This window comes from Delphinapterus leucas, chromosome 18 (assembly GCF_059928025.1).
Source record: "Delphinapterus leucas isolate spDelLeu-1000000601 "Yukka" chromosome 18, BTC_Dleu_Yukka2, whole genome shotgun sequence".
Lineage (NCBI taxonomy): Eukaryota > Metazoa > Chordata > Mammalia > Artiodactyla > Monodontidae > Delphinapterus > Delphinapterus leucas.
The window spans coordinates 28,995,562-29,016,504 of NC_143146.1; the positions used below are offsets into that span (position 1 = coordinate 28,995,562).

Sequence of the window (20,943 nt, forward strand, 5' to 3'; positions counted from 1 at the left end):
TCTGCTATATTTTGGAAGAGTTTGAGAAGGATAGATGTTAGCTCTTCGCTACATGTTTGACAGAATTCACCTGTGAAGAAGCCATCTGGTCCCGGGCTTTTGTTTGTTGGAAGACTTTTAATCACAGCTTCAATTTCAGTGCTTGTGATTGGTCTGTTTATATTTTCTATTTCTTCCTGGTTCAGTCTTGGAAGGTTGTACTTTTCTAAGAACTTGTCCATTTCTTCCAAGTTGTCCATTTTATTAGCATATAGTTGCTTTGAGTAATCTCTCATGATCCTTTGTGTTTCTGCGGTGTCTGTTGTAACTTCTCCTTTTTCATTTCTAATTCTATTGATTTGAGTTTTCTCCCTTTTTTTCTTGATGAGTCTGGCTAATGGTTTATCAGTTTTGGTTATCTTCTCAAAGAACCAGCTTTTAGTTTTATTGATCTTTGCTATCGTTTCCTTCATTTCCTTTTCGTTTATTTCTGATCTGATCTTTATGATTTCTCTCCTTCTGCTAATTTTGGGGGATTTTTGTTCTTCTTTCTCTAATTGCTTTAGGTGTAAGGTTAGGTTGTTTATTTGAGATGTTTCTTGTTTCTTGAGGTAGGATTGTATTGCTATAAACTTCCCTCTTAAACTGCTTTTGCTGCATCCCATAGGTTTTGGGTCGTCATGTTTTCATTGTCATTTGTTTCTAGGTATTTTTTTATTTCCTCTTTGATTTCTTCAGTGATCTTTTGGTTATTTAGTAGCGTGTTGTTTAGCCTCCACGTGTTTGTGTTTTTTACCGATTTTCTCCTGTAATTGATGTCTGGTTTCATAGTGTTGTGGTCAGAAAAGATACTTGATACGATTTCAATTTTCTTAAATTTACCAAGGTTTGATTTGTGACCCAAGATATGATCTATCCTGGAGAGTGTCCATGAGCACTTGAGAAGAAAGTGTATTCTGTTGTTTTCGGATGAAATATCCTATAAGTATCAATTAAGTCCTTCTTGTTTAATGTATCATTTAAAGCTTGTGTTTCCTTATTCATTTTCATTTTGGGTGATATGTCCGTTGGTGAAAGTGGGGTGTTATGATTGTGTTACTGTCGATTTCCCCTTTTATGGCCGTTAGCATTTGCCTTATGTATTGAGGTGCTCCTATGTTGGATGCCTAAATATTTACAATTGCTACATCTTCTTCTTGGATTGATCCCTTGATCGTTGTGTAGTGTCCTTCTTTGTCCCTTGTAATAGTCTTTATTTTAAAGTCTATTTTGTCTGATATGAGAATTGCTACTCCAACTTTCTTTTGATTTCCATTTGAATGGAGAATATCTTTTTCCATCCCCTCACTTTCAGTCTGTATGTGTCCCTGGGTCTGAAGTGGGTCTCTTGTAGACAGCATATATATGGGTCTTGTTTTTGTATCCATTCAGCCAGTCTATATGTTTTGGTTGGAGCACTTAATCCATTTACATTTAAGGTGGTTATCGATATGTATGTTCCTATTACCATTTTCTTAATTGTTTTGTGTTTGTTATTGTAGGTCTTTTCCTTCTCTTGTGTTTCCTGCCCAGAGAAGTTCCTTTAGCGTTTGTTGTAAAGCTGGTTTGGTGGTGCTGAATTCTCTTAGCTTTTGCTTGTCTGTAAAGGTTCTAATTTCTCCATCGAATGTGAATGAGATCCTTGCTGGGGAGAATAACCTTGGTTGTAGGTTTTTCCCTTTCATCCCTTTAAATCTGTCCTGCCACTCCCTTCTGGCTTGCAGAGTTTCTGCTGAAAGATCAGCTGTTAAGCTTATGGGGATTCCCTTGTATGTTATTTGTTGCTTTTCCCTTTCTGCTTTCAGTATTTTTTTCTTTGTATTTAATTTTTGATTAATATGTATCTTGGCGTATTTCTCCTTGGATTTATCCTATGTGGGACTCTGTGCGCTTCCTGGACTTGATTGACAATTTCCTTTCCCATATTAGGGAAGTTTTCAACTATAATCTCTTCAGATATTTTCTCAGTCCCTTTTTGTTTTCTTCTGGGACCCCTATAATTCAAATGTTTGTGTGTTTAATGTTGTCCCAGAGGTCTCTGAGACTGTCCTCAATTCTCTTCATTTTTTTTTCTTTATTCTGTTCTGAGGTAGTTTTTAATTTTGATAAAGTCCAATTTATCTATTTTTTTAAATGACTCATGATTTTTATATCTTATCTAATTAAGGTCACAAAGATTTTCTCCTGTTTTCTTCTAGAAACCTTAGAACTTTAGTTCTTTTATTTAGAACTATATACATTTCAAGTTTTTCTATACAGTATGAGCTAACGGTTGAGGTTCATTTTTTTGGCATGTAGATGTTCTATTCTTCTACTACCATTTGATGAAAAGAACCCTATTCTGTTTCATTAATCTACACATATATTCTTACACCAGCATCAGGCTGTCTTGATTACGGTAGCTTTATAGAGAATCATGAGATAAGATTCCAACCAAGTCTTTTTCAAAGTTGTTTTGGCTATTCCAGGTCCTTTCCATTTCCATAGAAAGCTTAAAAGCAGATTGTCAGTTTCTTCCTCCCCAACAAATAAATAAATAAATAAATAAAAAGAAACCTACTGGAATATTGATTGGAATTGCACCAAAGTGCTAAGTCGGTTTGGGGAGAATTGACATCTTAATATTGAGTCTTCCTGTCCATGAACATGATATTTATTTAGGTCTGTCCATTTATTTAGATCTTCTTTAATTTCTGCCAGCCGTATTTTATAGTTCAGTTCTGTGTACCTGTCTTACACATTTTATTAAATTGATCCCTAAACATTTCATGGTTTTGATGCTATTGTAAATGATATTTTTAATTTCACTTTCCAGTTATTCATTTCTAGTGTATAAAGATACAGTTGACTTTTTGTATTAAACCTATATCCTCTGGTCCCCTTAAATTCACTTATTGGTTTTGGAAGCTTTTTTGTAGTATCTTTGGGATTTTCTTTATAGATAATCATGTAATCTTCAAAGAAAGTCAGTTTTACTTCTTCCTTTCCAATCTTATGTTACTGCACTGGCTAAGACCTTCACTACCATGTTGAAGAAAAGTAGTGAGATTAGTCTTCCTTTTCTAGATCGTAAAAAGAAAGTATTCAGTCTTTCACCGTAGTTTTTTTGTAACTGCTCTTAATCAGTTTGAGGAGGTTCCTTCTGTTTCTAGTTTGCTGAGAATTTTTATCAGAATGGATTTCTTATGTATTTTTCTTTTTTCATTTTCTTTTATTAAGTAAAATAATCCATATATTGCTATGTATGTTAATGGATATGCTGTATTTGCTTATATGCAGTTTATTTTTCTTTAATAAAAAAGAAGATTAACTAGAGGCGTGATAGCCGAATGGCACAGTGTTTTTTTGGGGGCGATGAAAATGCTCTAAAATTGACCGTGGTGATGGTTGCACTGATTTGTGCATGTATAATATATAAACCATTGAACTGTACACTTTAAATGAATGAATAGTATGGTATGTCAGAAAAGCAAAATGAATTATGAAAGAAGCTAAAAGGCCATCCTATCTAAAAGGAATTCATTTGTTAATGTATAATCTACTAGTATTTTAAGTAGCAAAAAAAAAAAATTATTCTACAAATTTACTCTCCTTAGTAGATACAGGGATATTGCAGTTACCCATTCTTTTTGAGTGAGGTTTGGTAGTTGTGTCTTCCAAGTAATTTGCCCATTTCATCTAAGTTGCTGAATTTATTGGCATAAGTTGTTCATAATATACTCTTATTATCCTTAGACTCTATAGTGATGTATCTTCTTTTATTATATCTTTCCATCTGTTTGCTCTGGATTTGATTCGTTCTTTTTCTGGTTTCCTAAGGTCCTAATATGATGACTCGAGACCTTTCTTTTCTCATATAAGTAATGCTGTAATCTTCTTCTAAGCACTGCTTTAGTGTCACACATTTGGGTGCATTGTTTTTTTCATTTCATTAAATTTAAAATATTTTCTGACTTCTGTTTTGATTTCTTCCTTGACCCCTGGGTAATTAATTTCTAAATATTTGGGAGATTTCCTGATAGCTTTGTATTATTGATTTCTAGTTTATTTCTATCACGGTAAAATATATATATAAATTTTGTATAATTTCATCCCTTTTAAAACTGTTAAGACCTGAATTCTGACTCATAGTATGGTATAGTTTAGTGAATGTCCGTGTACACTGGAAAAGAATATGAACTCTGCTGTTGTTCTGTGAAGGGTTCTATAAATATTGATTAATTCAGTTGGCTGATAGTTTTGTTCAGGTCTGTAAGAACCTTGCTGATTTTTGTTTCTTTGCCCATTTTCTTGTTCTGTCAGGTACAGAAAGAATTTTGAAGTGTCCGACTATATGGATTTGTCTTTTTAGATTTTAGTTTACCTGGTTGCCCATCTCAGCTCTCTGATGGATGGGCACCCAAAAAGTTATGGTTTTGTAGATTATCAGCTTTTCTCATTGTTAAGGTGGCAGTGATATTCTCTTGTGGCTTTCTCTATCCTCAGAAAAGTGAAACCAAGAGTTATTTTTAATTCTAATACAAGGGTGGTTTGCCTCAGTTTTCTTACCTGTAAAACAGGCAAAACATCAGATCTTACCTTATGGGGTTTTTGTGAGGATTAAATAAGATTGTGTATTTATGTGTTTGCATATTTATCCACCACTTGAGAGAGTGCCATACACATGCTAAGCACTATAAAACTTCAACCTTCATTTTTCTTCTTATGATATGCTTCTTTGTTTACTGTTGGTGTTGGAGTAGCTTGATTTAAGGTCACCGTTATCAGAGAGTTTTCTTAAGACACTTTCCTTTTAACCAAATGTCATTTTCCTGAGTTGCTCTTCTAATAACCAAATGTAGGATATGAACTAATAATGTTCAGAGTTGAGAAATAGATTCAATCAAACTGACACAGATTGACTAGATTAAAGAAATCCATGAAGTATACTTCTCTGGATTTCTTAAATTCAGAAATTTTGCCCCTTTTATAGCCACCTTAGCCAACAGTGATTTCTTCAAGCTTTTTCTCCTTTGTCCTAGTATTACAGATCTCCATTTAAAATAAATTCACCTTGTAAAAATACCTGCATAATTATTTCTCAAGATGCTTCAAAATGTCAAATATACATATTTTATTGAAAGAGCCCGCTTCCTTTTTTTCCTTTTTGCTGTATAAAGGCAACTTCAGATGCTGACCTGAAAGAACATATGGTTGGAATCATATTCAGCAGGAGTAAACTGACTAACCTACAAAAACAGGTTGGTTAACAGCCATTTCATTGTCTTCATCAATTTTTGTTTGTTTGTTTTTAGGGTGTAAAGCATTTTCCAAACTTTATGGAGGCTTTTCTATGCTGACTCTTTCATAGGTCCTGCAGAATGTGTCTGCCTTTTTCTAGAGAGGAAGGAGCATATTGGCATACCTGCATCACTTTAAAGATTTTGTTATGAATGTTAACTTTCTTACCTTGATGCTCTTTGTTTTTCTCATTTTCAGGTAGCTTGTTTCATTTTGGTGTCAAGTACCCAGCTATATCAGATTTCGTTTGCATTTCCTGTGTTCCTTTCCCCCCCTGTTTTTTTGTTTGTTGGTTGATTTTTTTTTAATTATTTTGCTGAGCAATTATAATGTTAACTAAACCAGTGTTAATATTTTTAACTATCAGGAGATGGGGGAGTAGCCCTAGATCATTCATATAATGGGGGTTCGTTTAGGGGTGCCTACATAACAAAATTAGCCCTTCAGAAGTCAAATAAAATATTGACTTTTGAATTAGGTTTTAAATTGGTCATTATTTTAACTTTCAACACCATTAAATCTTTTAAATAAATCGCATAAATTTATGTGTGCTTTATCTTTTTAACAGCATTTTATTGAATCTTAGAAGCTACCAGTTGTAAAATGTGCTGTTATTTTATGTATCGCTAAAAAAATTTGCTGCCAATTAAGTTATGAATTGCATCAATTATAAAGCACATTATGAATAGAAATGTTAGCGTGTGGGGGGAAATGTGCCTTACAAGTGATTAAATATGGTGATTTGTTTTCATTTCATGTCTTAAACCACAGGCAGGGGAATTGGTAACTAGTATATAATTTGTTTCTATACTAGTTGATTTAAATACTCAGATTTTTAATCATGGTTTGCCTAGTTTTCCTTAATTGTTTTTAAGATGAGTTAAGAGAATGGTATGATGGAGAATTAACTGGGAGGAAGAGCATTAAATTATCAACTAGTATTCTTGTTTTGTTTTGGTTTTAACTAGGCCTTACAAATAATGTTTTTACATTTTCTTTATGTTGCCCTCAAATAGGTGTGTGCTCACATCGTCCAGGCTATTCGCATGGAAGCCACCAGAGTTCGTGAAGAATGGGAACATGCCATATCAAGCAAAGAAAATGCCAATTCGCAGCCCAACGATGAAGATGCCTCCTCCGATGCCTACTGCTTTGAGCTGCTCTCCATGGTGTTAGCCTTGAGTGGCTCCAACGTGGGCCGGCAGTATCTGGCCCAGCAGCTGACTCTGCTCCAGGACCTCTTTTCACTGCTCCACACCGCCTCTCCACGCGTCCAGAGACAGGTGACTGATCACACCACTTACCTGTAGGCTTATTTTGTTACTTGAAACAGTGTTAAAAATTACTCTAGCAAAGAGAATCAGGGGTTTTTGTTTGGTTATTTTTTGTTGTTATGTTTTGGTTTTTGGATTGTATTTTAACCCCATGTTTTTTCTTTTTGACTCATTGTAATGAGAATATGGAAGAACAAAATATGTTCCATTTTAGTAATGTGTTATTGTGATAAAAGAGTATTCTGCTACTGAATATCTTATTCGTGAGGTATATAATGTATATAATGACCAAGTAAGAGGCGGTTTTTTTTCTTGCTGCCCTGGAGTGGTAGTTACCACTTGAGAAATTAAATCATGTTTAAATCATTTCTCTGTCCTTCTCAAAGCTTTTGAAGTCATAGAACAGCAGCTAGACTCATTGAAAAAGATGAAAACTTTAAAACACCGATCTTTTTATTTTTAATTTTTATTTTATATTGGTGTATAGTTGATTAACAATGTTGTGTTAGTTTCAGGTATACAGCAAAGTGATTCAGTTATACATATATACGTTCTCTATTCTTTTTCAAGTTCTTTTCCCATTTAGATGATTATAGAATATTGAGGAGAGTTCCCTGTGCTGTACAGTAGGTTCTTGTTGGTTATCTGTTTTAAATATAGCAGTGTGTACATGTCAATCCCAAATCTTTAAATAGGATTCTTTTATTTTTCGTACCAGGTGACCTCCTTACTAAGACGAGTTTTGCCTGAAGTCACCCCTAATCGTCTGGCCAGCATTATAGGAGTGAAATCCCTCCCCCCAGCAGATATCAGTGATATTATTCATTCAACAGAGAAAGGAGATTGGAATAAGCTAGGTATCTTGGACATGTTTCTAGGATGCATTGCCAAAGCACTCACAGTACAGCTAAAAGCCAAAGGAACCACCATCACAGGAACAGCTGGTACCTCCGTGGGCAAAGGAGTTACAACAGTTACCCTTCCAATGATTTTCAATTCCAGGTTGGTCATTGCATATGTTTTGGTACAAAAATAGAACAGAGTAAGCTACTGTTTGAAGAATTCAGACCTTTCAAATTCCCTCTTATTTGCTTATTTACCAGAAATAGGAGCCATAAATGACTGGCCCATGTATGAAAGAGAATGCTGTGTATAATAAAAGTGTCTTTTCAAATTAGGGAGGAGGGACTTCCCACGTGGTCCAGTGGTTTAAGACTCCGCCTTCCAACGCATGGGGCGTGGGTTCTATCCCTGGTCTGGGAACTAAGATCCCACATGCTGTGCAGCACAGCCAAAAATTTTTTTTAATTAAAAAAAAAAAATTAGTGGGGAAAGGAAAATCTGCTGATTATATGATGTTAGAGTACTTCCCAAATACAAAAGAAAAAAAAAACCAAACTGTAGGCCCTCACACCATTACAAAATAAATGAGATCAATTAAAGGTTTGTATATTTTTGTTTTTACACTCTAGTAGGACAAATTATAGAAGAATATTTTTGTAATCTTCAATTTGGGAAGGCGTCCTTAAATAAAACACAGAACCCAAAAGTAACAGGGGAAAAGACTCAGAGATTTGGCTACATAAAAGTGAAAATTAATTGATAGACAATACTTTTAAAATACAAACAACTGACTTGGAAAAAAATATTTAACACTTATATAGTAGGCAATGAATTATTAGTCATAATATTAGAAGAATGACTATAAATCGATGAAAACAAAAGACAAACAACTGATACAAAAATAAATGCCAAGAGTAGTCACTTCAGAGAAGAAAAGTTACAAATGCCAATAAGTAAATGAAAAGATACCTCACTGGTATTCAGAGAAATGTAGATTGAAACAATAGTAAAATATCTTTGCATTGGCATAATTATGAAGAAATAGACAGTTTTTATGACATCTAATGTAAATTGCCATAACCTTTTTGGATGTCAGTTTGATAACATATCGCTATATTTAAAATGTGTATATCCTTTGACCTACCAATTCTACTTCTGTAGAACTGTTTCTCTCAAACATGTTCATACATGTGCAGAAGGATATATATACAGGGCTGTTTGTTATAGAATTGTGTGTAACAGCAGAAGATTAGAGACATCTGGAATAATGCTAGTCAAAGAGCCAAGTCATAACATTAAGCAAATAGCACTAGAATGTAAATAAGTATATTGCGTCCTTCATCTGGATAGTCTTCCTAGGGGAAAAAAATGTGAACTGAACTAAACAGTAGTACAGTAAGTCCCCTACATACAAATGAGTTCCATCCCAAGAGCGCGTTTGTAAGTCCAGTTTGTTCGTTAAGTCCAACAAAGTTAGCCTAGGTACCCAGCTAACACAAGCGGCTATATAGTACTGTACTGTAATAGGTTTACAATACTTTTCACACAAATAATACATAAAAAACAAACAAACACAAAAAAATAAACATTTTTAATCTTACCGGGTACAGTACCCTGAAAAGTACAGTAGTATAGTACAACAGCTGGCAGGCCTACATGGGCTGGCATCGAGTGAACAGACAAGAAGAGTTACCGACAGGAGGAGGGAGAGGAGGTGGGAGGTGGTAGAGCTGAAGGATCATCAGCAACAGGAGACGGAGGGCAAGCTGCAATTTCACTCACGCCTGATGCTGATGGCACAGGTTCTGGTTCCTTGCTGGAACCAGATGCACGTTTGCACCTTTCAGAGTTTGTCACTTGAAGGCTTGTATGTAGGGGACTTGCTGTATGCTCAGTGATATAGTTGACATATTCTGGTGCAAGCTCTTATCTTTATGTGGACTGGTAACAAATAGTTTGTGTTCTATTGATTTAGTTTGAATAGTACTGTTCTAAAAGATGCATACAAAAATAATATGTAAACAGTGAAATATTTGAAAGGGAACACATATCAGAATAGCTACTCCCTTGGGGTTGAAGAGGTTGAATAATGTTGTCATTAATTTTCTTTTAAAATGTCCTGACTGGTTGAATCATTTTAAAAATTAAAATGCTGCATGCTGAAATAACAGTTTTCTTCTTATTCATTTGTAACTCTCACTGATTGGTTTACAAACGCTGACTTTTCTTGTAGTTATATCCGACGAGGTGAGAGTCACTGGTGGATGAAGGGCTCAACTCCTACCCAGATCTCAGAGATCATCATTAAACTCGTTAAGGATATGGCGGCAGTAAGTTCCCATCCTCCTGATCATTATGTCAGTGAAGTACAGTAGGAACCTGATTAACAAAACGAGTAGCATAATCATTCTGCTGAATTGAGAGAACATTCATGTTATTTTGCTTTGCTTACAAGGTCCATTTAGTAGGTTCACTATCTCACGATCTGTCTTTCCAGCTGGTGATAAATTTGCCCTTTGTGTAAACTATGTTCATTTCAAGCTTCCCAATTAATTTACTTGAGAATTATCACATAAGTCTTCTTAGATTTTAAAACTTAAAAAAAAAAAGTATACTCTTTGAACCCTAAAAAAACAGCCTGAGCCCAAGAGCCTAAAGGAAAAAAAGGGCTTTTCAGAGCAAAGGTTTCTCGCTGTCTTTTAGTTCTCACAGTTTATGAATGTCCTGTACTGCTGTCTTTAGGTGTTGCTTTTGCAGGGAGATCCCGGAGTGCAGAGGAAAGGAAATTACTTCTCAGAGTGCCTGGCTCTCACTGGTTGCTCCATGTTAGTTTCCTCACATTCCATTGTATTTCCAGGAGTTCAGCCCGAGGAGGGCAGGACACTGTGGATGATAGGTTCCTGAGAGGTAGAGTAGACGGCAAGCATTTTGGAAGAGGAGGAATTGGAATGTGAACTGTCCCTTTAAAGATTGATAGCGTGTGGATATGAGACGAGTAAGGATATTCTGGGGAAATATGAAGTTCTGTCACTTTTCCCAACAGTTTGGACATTTCCTCAATCAGAGAAATGGAGAATTTTTTCCATTCTCAAATAGGCTTTCTGAGTAAATAGGCTTTTCATTGGATGAAAATATTTATGAAAGATGTTTAGGAACACTGAAACTCTCTAGAAGTAACATGTTGGTGTTCAGTAAAAATCACATTAGCAAATTAAGGTAGTTGTAATTTAAACCCATTTATGCTCTCAGGTTCCAGTAATACTCTTCTAAAGCATTTAGCTTAGCTGTATGAGCTCCGTGTCATATAACAGGGTTTCATGATCAGAATTTCTCAGTCATAGACAACCTAGTATTTGTTATGTTTTTATCTACATGTAAGATGAAATATCCTTGAACTGTAAGAGAGGAGTATTGAGAACTTAAATTTTTATTTACTTTTCTTTTGAATCATCAAAATAGTAAGTAGAAGTTGAATTGTTCATATAGTTGTGAAGGATTTTTATATTAAAGTATGCCCCTTGATCTAAAATTCCACGAGCAAATAAATTTTCCTTTTTGGTGAGAGATGTTCAGAGAACAGAATCTGCTCCTTTGATTATACCTCTCTGGTTGTTTATTAAATTATTCTGTCCTGCTCATTAGGGTCATTTGTCAGAAGCATGGTCCCGAGTGACCAAAAATGCCATTGCAGAAACCATCATTGCCTTGACCAAGATGGAGGAAGAATTTAGATCTCCAGTGAGATGTATTGCAACAACTAGGGTAGGTTTCCTTTCATTTGGTCTATATTGTTGCATGTTCTTTTTCAGTAATAGATTTGAACAAATTTAAATCAATAAGCCAGCTTAATTTACTTTTCTAAAAAATTTATTTTATTGAAGTATAGTTGATTTATAATGTTGTGTTAATTCCTATTGTACAGCAAAGTGATTCAGTTATCTATCTATCTATATATATATATATATATATATACACATTCTTTTTCATATTCTTTTCCATTATATTTCATCCCAGGACATTGAATGTAGTTCCCTGTGCTATACAGTAGGACCTTGTTGTTTGTCAGTTCTCTGTATAATAGTTTGTATCTGCTAATCTCAAACTACCAATCCATCCCTCCCCTACCCACCTCACTCTTTTTTCTTACCAAATATTGTATTTATTGAAAAAGTATGAAGGGCTTTTTTGAATTATAAGCTAAGCCTGGTAATTTTTAATGTTCACTGTTATGTGTTCTTTATCACTTGTTTTTGTTATTATTTAGGGAGCTAAGGATATACTCATTAAAAAAAGCTAAATTACCTATATGTAAGTGTACTGTCTTTCTGATGATGTGTTTATTGTTAATTTTAGTGTCAGCATGACGTTGTGATAGACTGAAGGTCCTTTAAAGGCAAGGCCCCTGCCTACTCCTTCTGTAATAACTCAGTTGTCCTAAAATAGAGTCCTGTAGCCTACTTACTGAATGTGTAGGCCTTACTTTTCAAAAGCAGAAAGTGTGTGCCCAGGGCACAATGGGGCAGAATCTCTTAGGAAGTGAGATTGCATCCTTCAGATGAGATGCAATCTATTGTAAATTTTAATCTACCAAATTTTATGTCCCATATACTTCCAAAAGAGATTTGAGATTTCCTTGAAGCAGGGCAGTTGTGACAGCGTTAGGAAGAAGTCAAAGCTGGTAGAAATTGCTTAAGTTAATCCTCAGAAATCTGAAAAAGAAGATACATTTTATCTCCCTTGGGCAGAAAAAGCCAGTTTATGCCATGTTGCCAGTGACTGTGCCTCTGAAGCACAGCTCTGACAGTCACCCTTTCCCACCACGTATACGCTGCACTCGTTCTTCAGTCGGCTCTCCCCTTTCTCCTTGCATAACTTTTTCTTCTGGCTTCTCTTTTCCTATTTTATTTCCCCCTTACTCTTCATGTCCAGTGATGCTCACATGCACTTCTCAGAGTTGAGACAGTTAAGTATTATTTTCTGTTTTTCAGTAATGAAGAAATATGTTATTCTATGTAAAAATGAAGCTTGCTCTTTAAGCCTCAGAAAGTTTTAAAGTATTTTTGAGGGCAATTTTCTAACGCTTGTAAGATGTTTACTTATTTCTGACAAAGTGTACCCAGCATAGAGCTAGACTGTTAGAGGCATAGAGATTTCCTTGGAATGTAATGCCTCAGGCAGATATTAGTTGGAAAATGTGTAGAAGGCATTGGTATATTAAATATGTAAATTTATGTATTGATATGTTGTTTACATATCAGAATAATAAAGGTTAATTTTATGTGTCAGGTAGACAACAGAATGGTTCATCAGAGCAACAGTCATTTACTCAGTATGTGTTTGAGTGCCTACTCTGTGCATGGCACACACAGTAGAGGGCGTGGGTACCTGGTACCACACCAGGAAGACTTGAGTGCCACTGGGGATCTACGTCTTTTCAAGTCCAGCTAGCCTTCACTGAGCTGTGGCGGTGGGTGCTCTGTAAGGCGTAACCCCACGTTCTGTAGTGTAACAGCCTTTCCCTTCGGCAGCTCTGGCTTGCTCTGGCGTCGCTGTGTGTTCTCGACCAGGACCACGTGGATCGCCTCTCCTCAGGGAGGTGGATGGGAAAGGATGGACAACAAAAACAAATGGTAAGATCAGAGTTATTTTATAAAAATTTAGCTTGTTTTTCTTTACAGTAAGCTTTGGTTTAGCTTTAAAAAAAAAGGACTCTAGGGGCTTCCCTGGTGGCACAATTGTTGAGAGTCCGCCTGCCGATGCAGGGGACGCGGGTTCGTGCCCCGGTCCGGGAAGATCCCACATGCCGCGGAGCGGCTGGGCCCCTGGGCCATGGCCACTGAGCCTGCGCGTCCTGTGCTCCGCAACTGGAGAGGCTGCAACAGTGAGAGGCCCGCGTACCGCAAAAAAAAAAAAAAAAAAAAAAAGACTTCACGTGGCAAAATACACAGTTAGCGGAACTCTTGAAAAATTGTGTCACACTGCCCAAGTTCATCTCACAAGTCTATTTCACTTAGGGTTCCCTCTTCATAGTATATTAGGGGATTTAATTACATTAAAAAACTGTTCCCTTCTTCTCTGAGTCATGTTTGCATCATATCAAAGTTTGGTTTTAGCCAGACTCTGATTCTATATCTAGATTTTGTACTAAAATGTAATCGGTTTTATGATAAGAAGGAAATAAAGTAGTAAGAGAACAACATGATATACCATTTATTCACAGATGTACTTAAAGTGGGTTTGATAAGTATCCCTCGCTTCACTGGAAGGAAAAACTTTATACAGGCCCTTGCAGCATTTTCTTTTTAACATCCAAGTTTCAAAAATGCATTATTTATTAATTTAGCATACAGAATGTTTGAATATAATGGGAGAAATTTTCTTAAGTCGCTAAGAAGAGTATACATGTTTATTTTGTTAATCATTGAATGCCCATAGTGCATTTAATCATTGATTTGGGGATTTTGAGGCTTTTTTTTAATATGTATAAATTTTATTTATTTATTTATTTATTTTTGGCTGCATTGGGTCTTCGTTGCGGTGCGCAGGCTTCTCACTGCGGTGGCTTCTCTTGTTGCGGAGCACGGGCTCTAGGTGTGCGGGCTTCAGTAGTTGTGTGGCACACGGGCTTAGTTGCTCTGCGGCATGCGGGATCTCCCCAGACCAGGGCTCGAACCCCTGTCCACTGCATTGGCAGGCGGGCTCTTAACCACTGCGCCACCACCAGGGAAGCCCGAGGGCTTTTATAGTTAAGTACACTTGCCATAATTCTTGTTTAATGTTCAGATTTTAAATTCTTATTTGAGTTCAGAGTAACAGTCTGTTCCTGTTGTAAATAAATCACATTCAATTTGTATGAGTATTTAAGACTTTCTTGTTAATCTTTTGTAACGTATGGAAATGTCCTGTTCTAGCCTATGTGTGATAACCATGATGACGGTGAAACTGCAGCAATCATTTTGTGCAACGTATGTGGAAACTTATGTACTGACTGTGACAGATTCCTTCATCTTCATCGGCGAACCAAAACTCATCAAAGACAGGTGAAAATTTCTGCATTTACATGCAGAATAGTATCTGTAACATAAAATATATTCAGTAAGAAATAAATGTGGGAAGGAGACTTGGCGTAATGGGAGAAAAATGAACCTTGGAATCAAAGACCCTGGTGGAGTTCCCAGCTGTCTCATTTACCAGCTGTGTAAATCAAGCATGTTGTTTAACCTCTGAGACTTGGTTTCCACATTTATAAAAATGGGGCTGTTGTGAAGATTAAAGAGAAGACTAGAAATACCTGGAATTTCTTAGACTGCTTAATAAATAAAAGCCGTTTTCATTATTGAATAATTAAAATTTATACTTCTTTCAGAGTGATACATTTTCCCCTTTTCTTTAATGATACAATAGGTCTTCAAAGAAGAAGAAGAAGCTATAAAGGTTGACCTTCATGAAGGTTGTGGTAGAACCAAATTGTTTTGGTTGATGGCACTAGCAGATTCTAAAACCATGAAGGCAATGGTGGAATTCCGAGAACACACAGGTAAAAGGATTTAAGAGTGAACCGTGCCTGACAAATAGATTGAACCATCCCTACTGATTACGATTAAACTAGATGTTTAATTTAATTATTTAATGTGAATAATTTTGAGTGTTTTCTATTAAGTGATGATGAGATCATTGATCACTGTATTTTTATATTTACTAGACAGTGTTCAGTGTTCTATTGTAGAACATTAGATTAAAAGTCGGGAAAGTTGGTTTGCCATGAACTAGCTGTGTGACCTTGGGCAAGTCGTTTTATCTCCAAAATATGCATTTTTCATTTTGATTTTTTTTCTAAAGTCTGGTGTATTCCCAGCTTAAAGGTACATTGAATCTTACAGATTCTCAATTTTCAGCACCTCTGTAGTCTGCCGTTTATCTGACACAAATTTCTGATTTTGGTGTTAGATGTAAATCTGACAAATTTAAATATGAATAACTTTTCATGCTGCAAGAGCATGGTCTTTTCTTTTCTCACAGCTGATTTTTTTTTCTCCTATTTTCCCTCCATACCATATTACATTAATGAATGTTCTAGTGTTTGAACCATCATTGTATTTATGACCTAAACTATCCTTTTTAAAAAAGCATTTTCTGTAAATATTGCTAAGTTCACTTATCATATTTAGAATTTTGTACCTGTGTTTTAAAATGAGCTTGGTCTGTGTTTTTCAAATCTTGTTCTTTTTCCTTTTGTTCTTTGTTTTATTGATTCCATTCCTCCTTTAACTATTTCAAACATATTTAAATTCCTTTTGAAATGTTTCTATTATCTTTAGTTCCCTGGGTGGGAATTCTTCTGTTATTCACGTTTCATATTCTCTGCTGATAGGTTTTCTCCTATACCTTGTAATGTTGCCATTGGGAAAGGTACCTAATGATTTCCCTTTCTTCTATGTATCTTTATTTAATTTTTGTTGTTATATTTTGTCTGGCATTGTGCTTTTGTGATGAGGGGGCTTACCATAGCTGCTCGACCTGCTGTCTTAACTAGAGGCCTAGTCGGTTTCTGTGTACTGAAGAAGTATAAATAAATCAGTTAATAATTTATTTGGCTTCAGGTAGCTCTTTAGTCTCTTATCCTTTTTTGTGTGTGATTATCTACTTTATAATTAGGGCAGCTTACAACCCTTCAGCTGCAAAACTGCCGGGCTGATTTCTCAGTGATAGCAACTGATACATATCCCTGCTTGCTTGATTTGTTTTCTTCAGTTAGTTATATTAAAATATGTAGAAAACATACACTTAAGGAGGACTTTCCTTTTCTGCTTGAACCTAGGTAAACCCACCACAAGTAGCTCGGAAGCATGCCGTTTCTGTGGTTCCAGGAGTGGAACAGAGTTGTCTGCTGTTGGCAGTGTTTGTTCTGATGCAGATTGCCAGGTGCGTGTATAGTTAGTTAGGCCATCATGTAAGGAGTAGCATGTGTTCCCTCATGACACCTTCACTTCATATAAATAGGACTCTGAGCTCAGCATCACTTTTGTTTTCTAAATTAGTGTATTACCCATGTCAAGAGTTAAATGCTTTATCAAAGCTGGAAAATGGATCAGTTAAAGCTCTCAAACCCAAATCAGTCTCTTGTGTGTATTTCCCAACTACCACCATCATATATATTTAACATTTACTTCTGTGCTAGAAGCAGATAAAAATCTGTGGGCTGCCTTTCTTTGCTTGTTACACATTTTATTCACTTGTTTCCTTAAAGTTGTTTATGCATGAACATCTGTACACATTCCATGCTATCCAAATATTTTTGATTCCTCAATTTAGTTAACAAGAATTTGGATAGTGTCCAGATAGTGAAGGATACCTGTATTTTTTTTAATCCCCAGTTTGGTGAGAGGTAGGTGGTGATTGGATGATTATATGTCAGGAATTTTTTTTGCTTCATGGCTATGCATGATAACAAATAGATTAAAATCGCAGCTCACTTTTTTTAATCAGCATTCCCTTTAATGTGGAGTGAAATTTTTTTAAATCACATTAGACTTTGTTAATAATCCTAAGTTATATGCAAACAAAGAATAAAAATAACTACTTTGTGGTTACTTAGCCTTATATCTATTTCCCGGGGGAAAGTACCTTGGAAAATTAATATAATGGATGTAATTACCAGGATGTGTGCCTTTTTTGATACTTTCTGTGCCGTTGTAATTCATCTTTAACAGGAATATGCTAAGATAGCCTGTAGCAAGACGCATCCTTGTGGCCATCCATGCGGAGGTGTTAAAAACGAAGAGCGCTGTCTGCCCTGTCTACACGGCTGTGATAAAAATGCCGTAACCCTGAAGCAGGACGCTGACGACATGTGCATGATCTGTTTCACAGAAGCGCTCTCCGCGGCACCGGCCATTCAGGTTGTCTCCGCTTTTAACGTGTTAAGTGTGCCTAGATTTTTCAATAGGAAATATAAATATACATGTCAAATAAACAAACGACTGAATCTTTCTTATACCATTGGGAGAAAATATCCCACTAATATCCCCCAGTTTATTACAGAGCAAATGCTGTCTCTTTATATTCTGTCTCCATTTTGTGCAGTGAGCTTTAATCTGTGATTTGTGTAAGCCTATATAATAATTGAAAGTATAAAATGTTCATAAGGGAGAAAAGAAATAGATTATCCAGTAGCTTCTCTCTTCTTAATTTCCAGAATCCAGCATGGCCTTTTGTAGCATTATGTAATTGATCTATGCATGATACATACCTCTATATATAATATATATACATATATCTATTATGTTAGTAATATTATAGAAGTTACAATTTGCTAAATAAGTTTTTTTTAACATTTACTGGTTGTTTGTTTATATTTCCAGTTCTTGTGATTCCAAGACAATAAATATTCTCAAAAATAAATTTTAAATCTTTAAATCAGTAGTTTCCTTTTCTTCCTGTGAGACACAAAATTGAATAATTTCACATTTCTCCCTAGCCCAGCTTACTCTCTATAAGGTGGCGTTAATACATGAATGGTAAAAATTGGGAGAAGCTGAAGATCTCGTTCATAATGTCACATGAATAATAGAGAAGTGCCGAAGTTTCAGTGTACTGAATTTCTAGATTTTTCTCTTACCTGCCCTAAGTAGCACCTTACATTGACTAATCTGCCAGTTACTCGTGTTTGTTGTTATTACATTCGCTTATATCCTTCTCTTTTCTTTATTTAAGCTGGATTGTAGTCACATATTCCACTTACAGTGCTGTCGACGAGTTTTGGAAAACAGATGGCTTGGTCCAAGGATAACATTTGGATTTATATCTTGTCCCATTTGCAAGGTATGGAAAGAATCGGAAATTATCTGCTTTCTATTAATTTTCATCTTTGTCTTCATCTTTCATCTTTCAAAATAAACATGGCAGCATCTCTCAGTGTCCTTCTTAGTCTACTTTTTACCACCAGCCCCCATCAGTTTCTGCTCTCTTCACCCAGGTAGTACCTGAGAATAAGATCTTTCTATTATACTACATTTCAAGACATTAATTGTCCATTAAAAGCTGATTAAATTAAACTGTTGCATCAGAAAATTCATTTAGATATCATCATGCATTGAAGGGCATGCATCACTGCTTTGAGACCCGCTGAGAGTTCAGTCCATGTGACTTGTCAGTGGGTGACTACCAAAAAGAAGAATGAGCCTGTGGTGCTTGTAGGTACTGATACCTGCCGTGAAAGAGTGAAACCTGAACTTTTTAAAGTGCCATTAGGACAGATTCTTTAGAGCTCCGGTAAAATGAGAAAATTCTTGACATTTTGACACGTCCCTGCAAAGATAGGAACCAAAGCAGCAGGTTATTTTGGCAAGCTAATGATGTTTAACAAAAAACTTTTGTTTAAGAATGTACTGCCAGACTGGTGTTTAGGGTATAACATGGACTTAGCACAGTCATTGCTTAGACTGAGCAATATTCAAAAAGATGATAGGATTTTCTCTCCCTTCTCATTTGTTGCCACAAAGAAAAGTCACATTCAGGAAATGATAGATGAGAGTGATACAGAAAATACTACTTGTTCATTTCTATTATCTAACATTCTGCCCCACCCCCAAGGAACCAAAAACACACACAGAGGGATATTTGTGGCAGCAGGGTAACCCTTTATTCCCAGAACAGCTAAGGCAGCAGGAGATATATTTCATACTCAGGAATATGAAGCTAATCAAATGGAATTTTCGTGTTCTGTGCCCCACTTGCCGCCACTTTCCCTGCTCTTGGGAAACTATAGGCTTGTGAGGACTTTACAGGATTATTTTTAAATGGCATTTTATTTAGGAAATGTTTGGTTATCTCCTGTCCTAGCACGGTGCTTGGCACTTAGGTGAATACTAAGTGTTTGTTGAATTAATAAATAAATGATTCTGTTAAAGAATGTTCATTTTTCAAAATTGCAGAACAAAATAAATCATATTGTGTTAAAAGACCTGCTTGATCCTATAAAAGAGCTCTATGAGGATGTCAGAAGAAAAGCCCTAATGAGATTGGAATATGAAGGTCTGCATAAGAGCGAAGCTATCACAACCCCTGGTGTGAGATTTTATAATGACCCCGCTGGCTACGCCATGAATAGATATGCATATTATGTCTGCTACAAATGCAGAAAGGTATGCTGTTAATCATATTACGAATTATTAAGATTACCTGTGTGATTAAGAAGTTGAATAGTATAGTGATGTCTAATTATTCTTACGTTTTAAGTCTAAAGTTAAAAATGAGAAAGTTCGGTGCTGTGCTTCAAGTAGAATTTATTTCCTTAATTTGTTTTGGGGCGCTTTTTTTTTTTAACATATACAGACTATTTCCAAAACAAACATGAGGTGTTTCACTACACAAGCTGTTTCCCATCAGCAATCCCCTCTTGTTTTCCAAATCCAGTTGGCTCTGGAATAAACTTCTTTTGCTTAACTCTTTTGACCATTCCCTTCTTAAAATTCTTACCTCCTTGGCTCCCAGGACAAGACTCTCTTTGGTATCTTCCTTCCTTTCTGGTCACTTGTCTTTACCCCCCTCACAGAGTTCCTTTTTATTCATCTACTCCTTACATATTTGTTTCCCCAGCCCTCCATTCTTGCCTGATCATACCTCCTCACCTTTGGTGACCTGTATACCCATGCCTTTGCCTACCACCTGTATTGTTCCGACCCTCCAAAATTTTTGAGATTTGGATACAAATACCCAACTGTCTACCAGACATTTAGATTTCTCACAGATACTTCTGACTCTCTCAATCTCCAGTCTGTATTAACAAATGAACAAAGTCAATTCTACCTCCAGATCTCTCTTGAGTTATTTTTTCTTTCTAGTATTATATCTTTAGCAACCCTAATCATTTTCTTTGGTAATTATTAGTAGCCTTCTTACTGGGCTTCTTGTGTGGAGCCCCTAACCTCTCCAGTTCCATGCTTTACACTTACAATTCCACTAGCAGATGAACATTTCTAGATCCCAGATCTGATCGTGTCACTGTTCAGCTTCTAATCCTGTGGCCCCTCCTCCTCTCTAGTCTCATCTCCCAGCATGCCACCACTTGTGCCCCGTGCAACGGAACACGGAACAACTTGCAGTGCCCCAAACTGGGCCGTGTTGGCTCACTCACCCACACCTCCACGCCGTCGCCCGGGCTCTTCTGTCCATGGAATGCTCTTCTCTGCCTCCTACGCTGCATCTTACTCTCACTTGCCACCCACGCACACGCACACACTCATAGGCACGGCCAGGTCTGTGCAATCACACTTCCGGATTCGGCTCCGGTTTCGCCTCCTCTGCAGCGTGCCCCGACCTCCCCACCACCGCCACGCCATTTTGACATCTCGCATACGTCCGTCTAAGCGCTCATTATTCTGCATTAACGGTGACTGGTTCACGTGTCTCTGTCCCCCTTGATAAGTTCCATGAGGACGAAGACTATGTTTCTTAAGTTCTCTATCTCTAGTACTTGGCACTTATTAGACACTAAGTTAATTGGAGAATGAATAAATGAAGGAATCAA

General features: G+C 36.4%; 2 protein-coding genes across 22 annotated transcripts in view; one reads left to right on the forward strand and one right to left on the reverse strand.

Moving 5' to 3' along the window:
- MYCBP2 (MYC binding protein 2) overlaps positions 1-20,943 on the forward strand; it is a 276,112-nt gene that overhangs the window by 250,361 nt on the left and 4,808 nt on the right. For 19 of the 21 annotated variants that reach the window (XM_089899231.1, XM_089899222.1, XM_089899223.1 and 16 more), the window contains 12 exons: positions 5,178-5,258; positions 6,315-6,581; positions 7,291-7,574; positions 9,649-9,745; positions 11,058-11,177; positions 12,944-13,045; positions 14,327-14,455; positions 14,820-14,952; positions 16,234-16,337; positions 17,126-17,314; positions 18,129-18,236; positions 19,349-19,558. In XM_089899231.1, the coding sequence (XP_089755357.1) occupies positions 5,178-5,258; positions 6,315-6,581; positions 7,291-7,574; positions 9,649-9,745; positions 11,058-11,177; positions 12,944-13,045; positions 14,327-14,455; positions 14,820-14,952; positions 16,234-16,337; positions 17,126-17,314; positions 18,129-18,236; positions 19,349-19,558 (1,824 nt within the window). The remainder of the gene's footprint in view (positions 1-5,177; positions 5,259-6,314; positions 6,582-7,290; positions 7,575-9,648; positions 9,746-11,057; positions 11,178-12,943; positions 13,046-14,326; positions 14,456-14,819; positions 14,953-16,233; positions 16,338-17,125; positions 17,315-18,128; positions 18,237-19,348; positions 19,559-20,943) is intronic. The other 2 variants (XM_089899228.1, XM_089899229.1) reach the window with 1 other exon arrangement.
- Positions 6,320-20,943, reverse strand: part of LOC111176481 (uncharacterized) — a 35,184-nt gene continuing 20,560 nt past the window's right edge. Inside the window, exon 5 of the mRNA XM_089899287.1 lies at positions 6,320-18,722. The gene's annotated coding sequence lies outside the window, so the exon portion shown is untranslated. The remainder of the gene's footprint in view (positions 18,723-20,943) is intronic.